Source organism: Engystomops pustulosus, chromosome 10 (assembly GCF_040894005.1).
Source record: "Engystomops pustulosus chromosome 10, aEngPut4.maternal, whole genome shotgun sequence".
NCBI classification, from domain to species: domain Eukaryota; kingdom Metazoa; phylum Chordata; class Amphibia; order Anura; family Leptodactylidae; genus Engystomops; species Engystomops pustulosus.
The window spans coordinates 44,814,214-44,831,449 of NC_092420.1; the positions used below are offsets into that span (position 1 = coordinate 44,814,214).

General features: G+C 45.0%; 1 protein-coding gene across 8 annotated transcripts in view; it reads right to left on the reverse strand.

The window, feature by feature from the left end:
• The window catches only part of LOC140104934 (L-selectin-like), a 267,146-nt gene that overhangs the window by 112,797 nt on the left and 137,113 nt on the right, over nt 1-17,236 (reverse strand). For 7 of the 8 annotated variants that reach the window (XM_072128724.1, XM_072128723.1, XM_072128725.1 and 4 more), the window contains one exon: nt 6,684-6,791. The exons of the other annotated variant lie outside the window; for it this stretch is intronic. In XM_072128724.1, the coding sequence (XP_071984825.1) occupies nt 6,684-6,791 (108 nt within the window). The remainder of the gene's footprint in view (nt 1-6,683; nt 6,792-17,236) is intronic. 8 annotated transcript variants of the gene reach the window in all.

Genomic DNA, 17,236 nt, shown 5'->3' on the forward strand with positions numbered 1-17,236 from the left:
ATGTAGTCATACATTGTGCCTTATGGGGCTTTACCTTCACTATAGCGTCTATGTCCCCCCTCCCTTTAACCCAGCTGTGCTGCACCTAATCTCCAGTAGACTGTCTGACATGTCTCCCAGTCCGGTCCTTTGCATCGGAGACTTCAATGCAGTCCCTAATCCCTCCCTGGATCGCACAAGCGGCCTAGACACAGGCTCGGTCCGTCTGAATGAATGGCTAACTTCTCTAGACCTCGACGATGTTTGGCTTAGTAAGCACCCTCAAGAGAGAGAATACTCATTTTATTCCTCTGTGCACATAAGCTTCTCTCGGATTGATCTGGCCTTTGTCTCCCCAGATATGTTACCGCACGTTGATCAAGTATCCTATTGCCCCCGCAGTGCATCAGACCACTCTGCCTTGCTCATCAGTCTCCTTATAGGCCCCCCCAGCAACTCCCGCTTATGGTGCCTGCACCCGGCCTGGCTCCTATCCCCATCGTTAAGGCTGCGCACAGCGAGTTCTGGGACGTACACTCAACCCATCCTGATCCCCTTCTAGTTTGGGACTCGTACAAGTCCTCGGTGCAGGGAGCATTTATGTCGGGGGTAGCTGGCCATAGGAAGTCATTAAATGCGCAAGAGTAAAGGCTGACCGCTGCACTGGTGACTGCAGAAAAGGAATATCTAGAGAAGCCTACTCCGGGTAGCAAGAAGACTTGGGCTCAGAGGAACCATCTAGCTGTAGTAAAGGAGCGCACCAGCAAGCGCCTACTAGCCAGGGAAGCGTCCATCTTTGAATTTGGAGATAAAAACTGGAGGCTGCTTGCGTATCTCTCGCGGGCTGAACGTCCTTGTGCTTCCGTTCCCTCTATCCTTGACGGTAACGGAGCCTTGGTCACCGAACCCCAGGCCATAAACATGGTTTTTCACGAATTCTACTCTTCTCTTTACAGCTCCAGATTGTCCGCCTCTCCCGTCAAGATTTCCAGATTCCTTGATAGTCTTCGACTTTGGAGGCTCACAACGGCACAGTCATCGGAGCTCGATGCCCCGCTCTCGGCGGAGGAGGGGGAACTGACCATCCAATCATTGCCCCCCGGTAAGACATCTGGACTTGACAGGCTGGGAGGTGAGTCGTATAGGGATAACTGTGAGACTCTGGTCCCCCCATCTCCTTAGCCTGTACTCCGATGCGCTTGACAGCAGTTGCCTCCCTGACTCCATGCGAGAGGCCCTTATTGTAGTTCTTGCTAAGCCTGGTAAGGACCCGCTACTTCCTGACTCATACCGTCCAATTTCCCTCCTAAACTCAGATGTAAAAATACTAGCAAAAATTCTGGCAACAAGGCTTAACAAAGTAATATTATCCTTGGTTCACCTGGACCAGACAGGCTTCATGCCTGGGAGGGGAGCTGACATAAACATACAAAGACTACATCTAAACATAGCAGAGGCAGAGAGGTTTATATTATATTTTATCCCTGGGTTTATATTATCCTTAGACAATTGCAAGGCGTTTGATTCTGTGGAGTGGCCCTATTTGTGGTCCCTCTTGCCCAGGCTGGGTATTGGCCCTTGCTTCACAGCAATTGTTAGATTATTGTATAAGGACCCTAAGGCTGGGGTAAGGACCAATCTTAATATCTCACCCACTCTCCCTATGGCCAGGGGCACTAGGCAGGGTTGCCCACTATCTCCCCTCCTCTTCGCACTTGCCATTGAGCCCCTCGCTGTGGCGATCCGTCACTCCGATAGCATTAAGGGCATTACTAGAGGTACTATCATTGAAAAGGTATCCCTGTACGCTGAAGATACACTGGTATACCTTGGGGATGTGGGTCCCTCTCTGGAATCCCTTCTGTCCCTGATAGAACGCTATGTGGGGTTCTCGGGTCTCCGGGCTAACTGGGATAAATCGGTCCTTTTCCATTATCAGATGCAGGGGTACACTCCCTCCCCGTCCCGGTTCAGGTGGTGTCCACTTTTAAATATCTAGGAGTCCAGGTGTCACGCAAGGTTCAGGCATATACAGAATTAAACATTACAACCCTGATAACTGCAACGGAATCACGCCTAAAAGCCTGGTCCACTCTCCCCTTGACCCTGTACGGGCGTATTAACATATTCAAAATGATCTTCCTCCCCAAATTTCTATACCTTTTTCACGCTTGTCCTATACTGCTTCCTAAGAGCCTGTTTAAACGCATAGACAGCATTCTCAGGTCCTTCTACTGGCAGGGTGGCGCCCCGCGCTTCAGTCTAGCGCAGCTTTAAGCTCTCAAGTCTGGGGGTGGACTGGCGGCCCCTGATCTGTATCTTTATTACCTGGCTTCCCAGCTAGTATATGCCCAGTGGTGGATAGATATAGACATGGGTAATGCGGCTACTGCACTGGCTGGGGCTCTGATAGGTTCCTACGAAGCCCTTACAAACCTGCTGTACAGATACAAAGCCCCATCTGATACCCCAATTCCCCTACGTACGGTAGAGGTGTGCTGGCGTAGGGCACAATCCCTGGTAGAACCGAGCAGCTCTCCCCCTCTCTCACCTAGGACTTCATTGGGGCTCAATCCATGGCTTTCTCACTTCCTCTCCCTCCCAGGCTGGACAATGTGGGGGGCGGCTGGGGTGAAATTTGTAGGCCAGCTCTTATCCCCAGATGCAGAATTACTCAGCTTTAACGAGATAGGGGAGAGGTTTACTGTACCCGATATAGCCCGCTTCCACTACACTCAACTGCGACATGCATTCAAAGCCCAATTCGGCTCCTTTAGCCTGACAGTGAAATTTTCCAAACTAGAGACTCTGATGAGTACCCCGGACCTCCCTAAGCCACTCACTCAGTGCTATGCTCTCATACAAGAGCAAAAGTCCAGACCTTTTGATAGAGCCAGTGAATGCTGGAGACAGGATATCCATGACCTGTCAAACGAAGACTGGAGGGAAGTTTAACTGTCCTACTTCACATCTGTAGTGAATACGAGGGACTTCCTGATCCAGTCTAAATTTTTGCATCGAGTATATTTCACCCCTGCTAGACTATTCCGCATGGGAGCAATGCCTAATTTTCTTTGCTTTCGCTGTCAGGCTGAAGTCGGATCCTTCCTGCACTGTGTGTTTGGTCCTGCCCTAGGGTTCATGTCTTCTGGTCTGAAGTGCTGGAATTCCTAAATCTACACTTTGATTTCCCATACTCCCCATACAGCCTTATAATCACATGTGGTATCTAATTCTCTTCATAATGAAGGAGACTGAGTGTGCTTGTATTTGTGTGTGTGTGTGTGTGTGTGTGTGACTCATTGTCTAGGTGTCAATAGTTATTTGTGTCGTAACAAGACGTCTGGCTACATTATTTGCTGTCATTTACTGCACAATATCCCTTAGTTAATATTGGAACGCAGTAAGACCCTGATTATTACCATGGATGTTATTTAATAATTCTGCATTGTGGGGAAGAAAGTATGTAACAGACAATCTTGTTCTTTGGTTTTGTTTATTGTAATTGTAAAAATTTTTTTCCAAAAATTGCAAAAATAAATACTTAAAAAAAAATTGTTGTTTCACAAAGTGCCCACTGGTTTGTAAAATGGTTCCAGTTTTTGTACATCCCCGTCATATTTATCAAAAATACACCAAAAATGCTCCACAGAGTCTCCAAAATAAACAAATATGATTTTTGGGTCAGCTGCTTCTTTATTGCAACTTTAAGAGGTGCATGTACACTTATGTAACTCTTTTTCACCCCTAAGCCAATCTCTCAAAGTTCGCTATTGTATTGTCTTCTGCAGTGATCCCCTGAATTTACAAATCCACACCTACCCCCTAGAGCCATAGAAAATAGAATTGCACAGTTTGACACATTTGGAGACTTTAGATCTGTAGATTACATTTGACCAACTGAAAAGGGAAAAAAAGAGGGTGCACAAAGCCAGACTTATGATGCTAGTTCCACAATAAATTACTAAAGAAATAGCCCTATTGTAAACATCCCTATGGACCTGTGAATCTGTCTACTAAATGTAGGCTGCCTTGTATGTCAATGGAGAAGCATTCCTTTGTAATATAAACATATAACTACTATTCTAAAGTTAAAATATAACACTAGACTATAGAATTACAGGATTTATAGTCACATATAGTTTATACAAGTTAACCCCTAGGCGCACCAGGACGTTATAGTACGTCCCCGGGGCTAGATGCTTAGCGCACGGGGACGTTCTATAACGTCCTGCTTCTGGCACCGGCTCACGAACGGAGCCGGTACCAGAAGCATCGGCTGTCAGCTGTCTAGTACAGCTGACAGCCTGCGCTAACACCCGCGATCGGAGCCGGCTCCGATCGCGGGTGTTAACCCCTTACACGCCGCGGTCAAACATGAACGCGGCGTGTAAGGGTGTTTGCGCTGTGGATCGGATCCCCCGTGCCGCTTACCGGGGGATCCGATCCACTTCTGGGCAGCTCCGAGGACTGGCATGTGCCCCGGAGCTGCCCGGTTTCCATGGCAGTCAGACCCCTTCCGGGTCTGACTGTAAACTGTCTGAGCATGCGCAAGCTTGCTCAGACAGTTTACACTGCTCTACAATAAAATAGTATTGTAGAGCAGTGTATTGGACTTAAACCAGTGATCAGAACATCACTGGTTTAAGTTCAAGTATGTATAAGTAAAAATATGCAAAAACACTTAACACTACACATTATAATAAATAAAAAATAAATACATAAAAATATAAGCCCCTAAAATGTCACTTTCCCATAAAAACACTTAATAAAGTATAAAAAACACAAAGACACAAAAAACCCCGCATATTTGGTATTGCCGCGTCCGTAACAATCTGTATAATAAAACAGAATCGTTACTGGACCCGCACGGCACACGCCGTAGAAAAAAAACCGCAAAAACGTTCCGAAAAAAGATAATTTTTAATTAATACCCTATAAAAAAATGCTCTAAAAAGTAATTTAAAAAATGTTATGCACTCCAAAATAAGCCCACTAAAAAGAACAACTCTTCTCGCAAAAAATAAGCCCCTAACTAGATTTGTCAGCCGAAAAATAAAAAAGTTATGCATATGAAAAGATGATGATGCTAAAATGAACAAGATTTTCTCCAAATTGGTTTTTATTCAGTACAATTAAATAAAATACACAAAACCCCCACATATTTGGTATCCCTGCGTCCGTAACAATCTGCATAATAAAACAGAATCGTTATTAGATCCGCAAAGTTAACCCCGTAAAAAACAAAACAAAAAAAAGCTCCATAAAAAAGATCATTTTCAATTAATACCCTATAAAAATGCTCTAAAAAGGGATTTAAAAAATGTTATGCACTCTAAAATAAGACCACTAAAAAGAACAATCCTTCTCGCAAAAAATAAGCCTTTAAACAGATTTGTGAGGCGAAAAATAAAAAAGTTATGCATATGAAAGACGGTGATGCTAAAAGTAACAACATTTTTGCCAAATTACTTTTTATGCACTAAAAATGGGAAAAAAATAAAAAATCTATATAAATGAGGTCTTTTTGTAATCGTGGCGACCCATAGAATAAAAATAATATACTATTTTTATGGTATGGTAAACAGCCAAAAAAAAAACCCATAAAAATCTTCCTGAAAAGTGATGATTTTCATTTCCTCCACCAACAAAAAGTTAATAAAATCTCACCAATTAGCCTATAGATTCCCCCAAATTACATACCAGAAAAGTGCATCTCATGTGGCAAAAGAAATAAGCCCCTATAGGTCCACATTAAAAAAAGAAAAAAATTATAGCCTGTACAATGTGACATCGCAAATCTGATCTGGATGGCGCCTCCTTCCCTTCTATGCCCGGCCGTGCGCCCATACAGCAGGTTACCACTACATGTAGAGTATCCGTGTACTCGGGAGAAATTGGGTAACAAACTTTGTGGAGCCTTTATTCATTTAATCCATTGTAAATGTTTAATTTTCCACCCAAAATGAGTGTATTGTGAAAAAATATTACAATTTGCAGACTGCACCTCCATTTTGTTTTAACCCCTATAAAACACGTAAAGCGTTAACAAACTTCTTAAAAGTGGTTTTTCATACGTTGAGGTGTGTAGTTTCAACAATGGGGTATTTTACGAGTCCCACTATTATTTAGGCCTCTCAGTGTCAATTAGAAGTTGAGCAGGTCCATCTAAATACAGGTTTTGGTGATTTTACAAAAAATTTGAAAAATGATACCTAAATTCTGAGCCTCATAACATTCTAGTAAAATATGTGGAATCTTAAAAAACCATGCCAACATAAAGCAGACATTTGGGAAATGTAAGTTATGAATTTATTTGGGAGCTATGACTATCTGCATCAAAAGTAGAGAATTTAGAACGTTGAAAATAAAGAATTTTTCCAAATTTTTGCCAAATTTAGTTTTTTTTCATAACTAAACACAAAAGATTTCATCCAAATTTTTAAACTAATTTGAAGTACAATGTGTCACGAGAAAACAAATCTCAAAATCCCCTGGATATCTCATAGCGTTCCAAAACTATAACCACTTATAGTGACACAGGTCAGATTTGAAGAATGGGGCCGCGTCCTTAAGGCCAAAATAGGCTGTGTCCCCTAGGGGTTAAATTGACAAAAAAATAAATACTAACAAATCTGTATTTTTTCTGACGAATATATTTTAAGAAAATAATATTTAGCAGAAACAATTAAAAAAAAGTTTACCATATTGACACTGGGGACCATAAAATCCTGAAGCACAATCACATGTGTAATTGTTTATTGTCTCAATGCATTCTCCATGAGCACCACAGGATAGATGTTCACATGAAGCTGTTACCAAAAAAAGAACAAAGGTGGTAAATCATTTATTAAGAATATAAACAATTCAGTTAATCTGTTTGGTTTTATCATATTTACATTTCTGTAAAAAAAGAACTTTTATTTTCAATGATAATTTTGGCTCAACTCATGATGACTTAAGCAAAAGTGACTTGAAATATTTCCCTTACTGTAAATTTCCACCAGTGTGTATGACCATCTTCATTTGCAATGTTTGTATTTGTCATGGAAGGACTTATATTAAAGCGTAACTGTAAAGCTATAGTGATTTTACAAAATTAATATACGTGATTTCCCCTTTGAAAACAAGCAGAATGATGCCTACTTTGTGCTGTTCACCCTTTTCTTTCCAAAGTTATGACATTTTCTGTTCTGAAAGTGTTTGACAAAAATCTCTCTCACCAGAGGTGAAGTGGCTGGAGACTAATATCTGTCAGTCTATGCCCTCAAGCTGAGGCCAGTTAGCTTGCCTACAGATCCTATGATGCCTTGTGTTCTCTCTCAAAGTAATTTAGCATTAAATCTAGAGATGAGCGAGCACTAAAATGCTCGGGTACTCGTTATTCGAGACGAACTTTTCCCGATGCTCGAGTGCTCGTCTCGAATAACGAGCCCCATTGAAGTCAATGGGAGACTCGAGCATTTTTCAAGGGGACCAAGGCTCTGCACAGGGAAGCTTGGCCAAACACCTGGGAACCTCAGAAAAGGATGGAAACACCATGGAAATGGACAGGAAACAGCAGGGGCAGCATGCATGGATGCCTCTGAGGCTGCTTAATCGCACCATTATGCCAAAATTATGGGCAACAGCATGGCCATGACAGAGTGACCGAATGAGGCTACATAGCATCTAAAACATCCAATAATTGACCCTGACACTATAGGGGACGGCATGCAGAGGCAGCGGCAGCAGTGGCAGGCTAGAGAGTCTCATGGCGACATACCCTAAATGGACTCAGGTTTCACCAAAGGAGGTGAAATGATTTCCTATGTGAACAAAAGGTTGACGGTATATTTAGTCGACATGGTGTCGACATAGTGACCAAGTTCCATAACGTATCTGGTGAAACACCCGAAAAATGAGCCTGACACAGCTCTTTTGATAAGAGGACGACATGTGGAGGCAGCCATGGAGACGACTTCCATGATTAAGAGCGACAGTATGGGGCATTCATATTGCGCTGCTATGATTGCAACTTCAGGTCTCCAGCATGGCGGCGACAGATGGGCCGAGTTCCACTATGTATCTGGTGAAACACCTGAAAATTCTGCCTGACACAGCTCGTTTGATAAGGGGATGATGTGCTGCATATCCTCTCGTGCCCCAGCGTCTGGGGTATAGAGAGTTGAAATGAGACATTGGTGGACGCTGTGGAGGATCGTGGAGGCAAAATAGACAGGAAACAGCAGGGGCAGCATGCATGGATGCCTCTGAGGCTGCCTAATCTTGGGATGGAGCTGGCGGTCCACTGCCAGGCGAGCTTTCGCCTGTCCAAGCCCTTGTCTCTCGGCTCCTCCCCACCCAAAATGGGCCTGGGGGCCAGAAGCGTTTACTTTGAAAAAATTATAATTTTCAAAGCAGGCCGGGTCGTTTGAATATTTCACCTAGGAATAATGGAATAGCATAGTGGTTCTATTTTTAATTCTTTTTACGGAAATGGTTCCATGATTAAGAGCGAAAGTATGGGGCATCCATATTGCGCTGCTATGATTGCAACTTCAGGTCTCCAGCATGGCGGCGACAGATGGGCCGCGTTCCACTATGTATCTGGTGAAACACCTGAAAATTCTGCCTGACACAGCTCGTTTGATAAGGGGACGATGTATGGAGGCAGTGAACTAGTAGTAGATTAAATGTGCTGCAGTTAAAACTATGTTAGTTGGATCTTGAGATGGAGCTGGCGCTCCGCTGCCAGGCGAGCTTTCGCCAATCCAAGCCCCTGTCTCTAGGCTACTCCCCAAACAGCACTTCTAAGAACCTTTTGTATAAGATCAAGTGTAGTAGCGTTCTTATAAGTTTAGGATATGGCGGGTGAGGGGAATGTAAACAGATGCGCAAGAAGCGCTAAAATAATATTGGTAAATGATAAAAGTTTGCCAGTATATTTTGTGGATTACACAGCAGGGTGGCGACAAAGTTAACAAGTTTGATGTGGAATCCATGAAAACAACCCAAAATTCTGCCTGACACAGTTCGTTTGATAAGGAGACCATGTATGGAGGCAGCTATATGGACGACTTTTGGAGGCAGCTATGGCGATGACGTGTGGAGGTAGCAATGGAGACAACGTGTGGAGCCAGCTAAAAAAACGACATGTGGAGGCTGCTATGGAGACAATTTAATTTGGATAGTGCCTGTATGTGGCAGTCCAAAAAAGTTTTCAAATTAGAGGAGCAGGTAGGTGGTCCTCCAGAAAAATAAATAGATTTAGTGCCTGTATGTGGCACTCCCAAAAATTGCTTAAAACAGAGGACCGGGTAGGTGGCCCTCCAGAAAAATTAAATACATAGAGTACTATAGCTAGAGCCAGGTGGCCCTGGCAAAAAATAGCCAGTTTCCTATGCTTTAGTGTACAAAGAGAAGGAGAAGGAGGACAATGAGGAGGAGGAGTGCATACATTATTCAGGTTGAGCTTCTTTCACCTGGTGGAGAATGAAAATCCAGAGAAATCCAGGCTTTATTCATCTTGATAAGCGTCAGCCTGTCAGCGCTGTCAGTCGACAGGCGTGTACGCTTATCGGTGATGATGCCACCAGCGGCACTAAAAACCCGCTCGGACAACACGCTAGCGGCAGGGCAGGCAAGAACCTCCAAGGCGTACAGCGCCAGTTCGTGCCACATGTCCAGCTTTGAAACCCAGTAGTTGTAGGGAGCTGTGTGATCATTTAGGACGATGGTATGGTCAGCTACGTACTCCCTCACCATCTTTCTGTAAAGATCAGCCCTACTCTGCCGAGACTGGGGACAGGTGACAGTGTCTTGCTGGGGTGACATAAAACTGGCAAAGGCCTTGTAAAGCGTACCCCTGCCAGTGCTGGACAAGCTGCCTGCTCGCCTACTCTCCCTCGCTACTTGTCCCGCAGAAGTACGCCCTCTGCCGCTAGCGCTGTCAGAAGGGAAATACTGTTTCAGCTTGTGCACCAGGGCCTGCTGGTATTCATGCATTCTCACACTCCTTTCCTATCCAGGGATGAGAGTGGAAAGATTTTGCTTGTACCGTGGGTCCAGGAGAGTGAATACCCAGTAATCAGTGCTGGAATAAATTCTTTGAACGCGAGGGTCACGGGATAGGCAGCCTAGCATGAAATCTGCCATATGTGCCAGAGTCCCAACGCGCAAGAATTCACTCCCCTCACTGGCCTGACTGCCCATTTCCTCCTCCTCCAACTCCTCTTCTTCTGCCCATACACGCTGAACAGTGAAGGACTGAACAATGGTCCCCTCTTCTGTCTCGCCAACATTCTCCTCCTCTTCCTCCTCATCCTCCTCATCCTCCACCTCCTCCGATATGCGCTGAGAAACAGACCTAAGGGTGCTTTGGCTATCAACAAGGGAATCTTCTTCCCCCGTCTCTTGTGATGAGCGCAAAGCTTCCGACTTCATGCTGACCAGGCATAGTAGGCCTTTGAGACCTGGACCGAGGTAGGCCCCGCAATCCTCGGCGTCGGCAGTATATGAGCAGCCCCAGGGTCAGACACGGTCCCAGCCTCCACCAAGTTAACCCAATGTGCCGTCAGCGATATATAGTGGCCCTGCCCGGCAGCACTCGTCCACGTGCCCGTGGTCAGGTGGACCTTGTCAGAAACGGCGTTGATCAGGGCACGGATGATGTTCTCTGACACGTGCTTGTGCAGGGCTGGGACGGCACATCGGGAAAAGTAGTGGCGGCTGGGGAACGAATCCCGAGGGGCGGCCGCCGCCATGAGGTTTCGAAAGGCCTCGGTCTCTACCAGCCTATAGGGCAGCATCTCCAGGCTAAGCAACTTGGAGATGTGGACGTTGAGGGCTTGGGCGTGTGGGTGGGTTTGCGCTATACTTCCTTTTGCGCTCCAGCGTTTGGGGTATGGAGAGCTGAACGCTGGTGGATGCTGTGGAGGATCGTGGAGGCGAAGAGGGGTTTTCGCACGGGAGGTGTTTGGGCCGTGGTCCTGGGCAGGGGGGCTGACTAGCAGATGACACAGGGGAAGGAGCAGTGGTGTGCCCGGCCGGAGGTGAACAGGCTTGGTGCCATTGAGTGGGGTGTTTAGCATTCATATGCCTGCGCATACTGGTGGTAGTTAAGCTGGTAGTGGTGGAACCCCTGCTGATCCTGGTTTGGCAAAGGTTGCACACCACAGTCCGTCGGTCATCCGGTGTTTCTTTAAAGAACCTCCAGACTTCTGAAAATCTAGCCCTCGCCACGGGAGCTTGACTACGGGCAACATTCGGCGCTGATGCACCAGCTCTGGCCCTGCCTCTCCGTCTGGCCCCACCACTGCCTCTTCTAACCTGTTCTGCTATAGGACTCGCCTCCGTCTCAGAAGCACTGTGTTCACCCGGCCTATCAACCCAGCTTGGGTCTGTCACCTCATCATCCTCCGATCCCTCAGTCTGCTCCCACCTCGGACTTCCTGCCCTGACAACAACTTCACCACTGTCTGACAACCGTGTCTCCTCATCGTCCGACACCTCTTTACACACTTCTTCCACTACGTGAATAATGTCATCATGACCCACAGACTGCGACTGGTGGAAAACCTGGGCATCGGAAAATTGCTCAGCAGCAACCGAACAAGTGCTTTGTGACTGTGGGAAGGGTCCAGAAAACAGTTCCTCAGAGTATGCCGGTTCAAATGCCAAATTTTGCTGGGAGGGGGCAGACTGGGGGGAAGGAGGCTGAGGTGGAGGAGCCGGAGGAGTGCTGATTTCGGTGACATGGGTGGACTGCGTGGAAGACTGACTGGTGGACAAATGGCTAGAAGCATTGTCCGCAATACACGACATCACCTCTTCGCACTGTTCTGGCCTCAACAGTGCTCTACCACGAGTCCCAGTAACTTGAGACATGATGAACCTAGGGAGTGTAGCTCTGCGGCTTTCCCCTGCTCCCTCATCAGCAGGTGGTGTCTCACCCCGCCCAGGACCACGGCATCTGAACCCTGCAGTAGTTGGACGCCCACGTCCACGCCCTCGTCCTCTACCCCTAGCCCTCGGGTTAAACATTTTCCAAATTAAAGTGTAAACTTTTAATTTTTTTTTTTGTGTTTATTTTTTTTTATTTTTTTTTAACAAAACGATGCTATCCTATTGCTATGGCTAGTTTCTAACCTACACTGACAGCACACAACTGGATTTTGTGCTGTGCCTGATGAGTTTGAGCTATAAAATGAAATAAAGGTAAAAAAAAAAAAAATAAATCAGCAGACTCTGCCTAATTCTAATCAAACCCCTAATAAATTGTCCCACTTCGGTGTTTGAGGTGGATATGCGTGTCACTAAGAGCTAAACACAACGGTCGCCGGTCTCCCAGCAAATTCCTCACAATATGGTACTAGCTGCACTACTAATGCCAGCAAGCCCAGCCACAAGCAAACAAAAAAAAGGAAAATATAACGCTATTGTAGGCCTAAGTAAGCCGTTGGGGTTCTCCTATGGCTATTTTGTAGCCTACACTGAAAGCACACTGCTTTTCAAGATGAGTTTGAGCTATAAAATGAAATAAAGGTAAAAAAAAAAAAAAAAATCAGCAGACTCTGCCTAATTCTAATCAAACCCCTAATAAATTGTCCCACTTCGGTGTTTGAGGTGGATATGCGTGTCACTAAGAGCTAAACACCACGGTAGCAAGTCCCCCTGCAAATTCCTCACAATATGGTACTAGCTGCACTACTAGTGCCAGCAAGCCCAGCCACAAGCAAATAAAAAAAAAAAATGTATAACGTTATTGTAGTCCTAAAAAGGGCTGTTGGGTTCTTGTAGAATCACTCCTGCCTAACACTATTCTAATAGAACAGCCTAACGCTTTCCCTGACCAGCAGCAACTCTCTCCCTAGCGGCATCCAGACACAGAATGATCCGAGCAGCGCGGGCAGGGGCTAGTCTATTCCAGGGTCACCTGATCTGGCCAGCCAACCACTGCTATCGACGTGTAAGGGTACCACGTCATGCTGGGTGGAGTGCAGAGTCTCCTGGCTTGTGATTGGCTCTGTTTCTGGCCGCCAAAAAGCAAAACGGCGGGAGATGCCATTAAGGGAGGAAACATCGTACTGTGGCCCAGACACATGTACGAAGCAGAGGCCCAAAGACAGTTAAAAGATAAGACTTGTTATAAAAAGTTGACCTATAATCCAACCAGCAAGTTTGTGGGAGAATTAAATTACCTACTCCAAGAAGCGATTAAAAATAAAGTGATTTCCAAAGAATGTGCTGATGCACTATTCGTGAAGACACCAAAGACACCTACCCTATATTTGCTCCCAAAGGTGCATAAAAACTCCAGCTGTCCCCCGGGCCGCCCAATAATTTCGGGCAATGGTGGCTTAACCGAAAACATCGGTAAATTTATCGATTACCATCTAAAAGATATAGTGGAATGCTTGCCCTCATATGTGAGGGATACATCCGACCTCTTACAAAAAATCGAGGGTATACATCTTGAGCAGGACATGATCCTTGCTGCCCTCGATGTAGAATCGCTGTATACCAGCATTAGACATTCGGATGGCCTTAGGGCAACACAATTCTTTCTAAACACAACAACTTTGGAGGAAGGTCTGAAGGGTCTGATTGTACAGCTGCTGGAATTCGTCCTCTGCCACAACGTGTTTGTGTTTGGGGGATCCTTCTACCTACAGCTCCAGGGAACGGCGATGGGGGCGGCTTGTGCCCCCTCATACGCCAATTTGTTCCTGGGGCTGTGGGAGAGGGACCTCCTTACGGGCGACCGGGATGTCGAGATGGACCGCGTCATCTTTTGGGCGCGGTACATCGACGACATCCTGGTCGTCTGGAGGGGGACGGCCCAGCAGCTGGATGCATTTGTTCAGAAAATAAATGTGAATGACATCAACATTAAACTTACATACAAATGTGATACCAACAAAGTTGAATTTTTGGATGTTCTTCTAGAAAAAGATGAATTTGGGTACCTTCGATCGGACCTATACAGAAAAGAAACCGCAGTCAACTCCCTACTGCACGCCTCATCCTCTCACCCACCACAAACCATAAAAGCTGTACCTACCGGACAATATCTCCGAATTAGAAGAGTCTGCTCGACAGACGAAACATTTGAACACCGCGCACAAGAACTTCGACGAAGATTTATAAATCGGGGCTACAGCCAAAGATGTCTAAGAAAGGCCTACCATAGAGCCAAATCAACACCTAGAACACAGCTACTCTACCCTGAAAAGAAACAAAAAGAAGATCAAAAGGTGAGATTCATAACAGACTTCCACTCACAATGGCAGCCCATGAAAAAAGTTCTAGAGCGTTTTTGGCCTCTGTTAAGATCAGATCCAGTATTACAAAAATATATCCCAATACACCCAGGTGTAGCAGCCTGCAGATCCAAAAACCTGCGGGATCTGCTAGTGACTAGTCACTACACAAAAAAAGAAAGCCATACCTTCCTGGACAACAAAGGCCCAAAATGGGGATGCAAACCATGTGGTCGATGTGTAGCCTGCCCCAATATCATTAAAACCACAACTTTTACAGACTCAGGCGGTAGGAAGGAGTATAAAATTACACATACCATCACCTGTAATACCAGAGCAGTGGTGTATCATGCCATATGCCCCTGTGGTATGATATACATTGGTCTAACTACTAGAGAACTTAAAACCCGAGTACGGGAACATGTACGGGATATCAAGGCAGCGAGCAACCCAGATTTTTGCACTGATGGACTTCCAGTGGCGAGACATTTCAAGGAACGCCACGAATGTAATCCCAAACATCTTCGCGTCTGTGGCATAGACCACATTAAGAACAACATCAGGGGAGGTCCTGTAGCGCAAAAATTGGCACAATGCGAGACGAAATGGATCTGGACTCTCAAAACATTGAGCCCAGAAGGCCTTAATGAGACCCTGACTTACGCACCATTCCTCTGACTTCCGACCCGGTTTGCGCTGGGTTTTTAACTTTAATTAAGTTTTGACTTTTTATCATAAGTTTGTTTATTCCCTTGTATAACTAATTTCATTTTAGTTATTTAGTAGGATCCGCATTCGATTAAGTATGCGAAAATGTAGGCACCCTGGAGAATTGACAGTCCATTACAAAATTGGGAAATGGATACAGCACCTTGACTTGAATACGAATATTCTTGACATCTTGGAATCAACGCCAAGGACAGGACTTTTGGACACCTTCCCTGAACCCAACTGTAACACCATTATTTTCACATTTTTTCACTATTATTTTTTGTTTTACATTTTTAATTTTATTCTTCAAGCACATATATTATGAAGCATCTATATGTGAACAACAACTATGTCACATTTTGTATTTATCACCGTGTTACCTTTTTATGGGAACATTTTATGCATACAATCACATGGTCTATCAATAGCACTCACACATAGATAAGGCTCTAATTGGTCCATCCCAATACTGTCTAATTGAAAAGTTGTTATATAAATCAATGAGTCATATATTGAAAATTTTATGGACCTCTTCTATTTTAAACCCCCCCCCCTTTCCCCCCCCCCTTCCTCCCCTATTTTTCACCTCACCCATTTTTTTCACCCCATCACCCATCACCCCCATTCATCACCTTCCCACACTTCCCTTCACTATCCATTCCTAAAATAGAAGTGATCCATAACAAATACCTACATATTTTGGTCCATATACCTTTAATAGAGAAATGCATAATCCGCTTAAGAACCTATTTATAACTATTATATATTCCTTTTTTTGCTGTTCTCTTTTCGGTCCTATGGATCATCGATATAGAACATATATAATCTACCCTGTTCTGGAATAATCGATGTCTAATAGAAATGTTAGTAATCTCAGAATCATTTCATTAGCTGTTTCTTTCTCCCCTTCCACCGATCCCTACATTGGCACATTTCTCACCTGATAATACACCGGGGGTGTGCGCGCACGGACTGTAGGATCCGCCCTCTGTTTCCATGACTCTCCCTCCGGTCACGTGTCCGGGTGTGACGTCACCGTCACATGACTGGTCACGTGCACGGAGATGAGCATGGACTGGGGGCGGACACCTTTCAGCGTGTGTGCGCCCAGTAGCTCCGCCGGCTCGAACTAATAACTTTAATCAGGTGAGTGCACGACTTCCTCATTGGCCGATCCCTAAATAAAATCCAGCTGCATTCATAGGAACAATACCCCCAGACGAAGGCTTGCGCCGAAACGCGCGTCGGGGAATCTATCTATAGCAGACGGGAGACATAATTTAAACATGGGTATGTTTACAATGTATTTTTTTGCACATGCACTGAGCACTTTATATATTTAAAAAAGCTGCATTATCAGTCTGAATACCTACTAGTATCTCGTGCATGGCCGTTGCCATATATTTGTGTATGAATTGTATGATCTTCCCTAAACCCATGTGACATGATGTTTTAATACTCATTACTCTCCCAGACGCTCATGTTTTTAAGTATCCCTGTGTGACATCCTCACTATCTGCTTGTATCCCCCACTCCCCTTTATCTTCCTTTGTGGAATATGTAATTTTTTTTAATGAAATGAAATAAAGATTTGTATACTTTTTGGCTAAAAATGGCTTAGTTTTGTGCTTGTAGGTGTATGTTCTCTAAAAGCCAGCCAGATGATTTTCGACCGAAACTTAGAAAGGGTTGACAAATAGAATGCCATTATTCTGGCACCACAGATATTGCAAATCTATACCCTTTCCCATATTTGTAGCCCAATTTTTTGCATGTCTATTCCAGGGTCACCTGATCTGGCCAGCCAACCACTGCTATCGACGTGTAAGGGTACTACGTCATGCTGGGTGGAGTGCAGAGTCTCCTGGCTTGTGATTGGCTCTGTTTCTGGCCGCCAAAAAGCAAAACGGCGGGAGATGCCATTTTCTCGAGCGGGCGAAGTATTCGTCCGAGCAACGAGCAGTTTCGAGTACGCTAATGCTCGAACGAGCATCAAGCTCGGACGAGTATGTTCGCTCATCTCTAATTAAATCCATTTAGTTCCCCACATGTAAATCCAGTGAACACTGCACATACAGGATGTGTATCGTGACTAGCCTGGAAGTTTCCATCACATGGAGAAGCAGGGAACATGCAATAAGTGGGAGAAATCATTAGTACATGAAGTCTATAGCCTGTGCCGTGTGAGCACTAAGGGTTAATAGGTCATCAGCAAATTGCTGATACTGCCGATGATAAGGTGGGGGAAGGGAGCAGCATATGGATAGGAGACAGACAGATAAAGTTCTGTAGAATCAACAGGG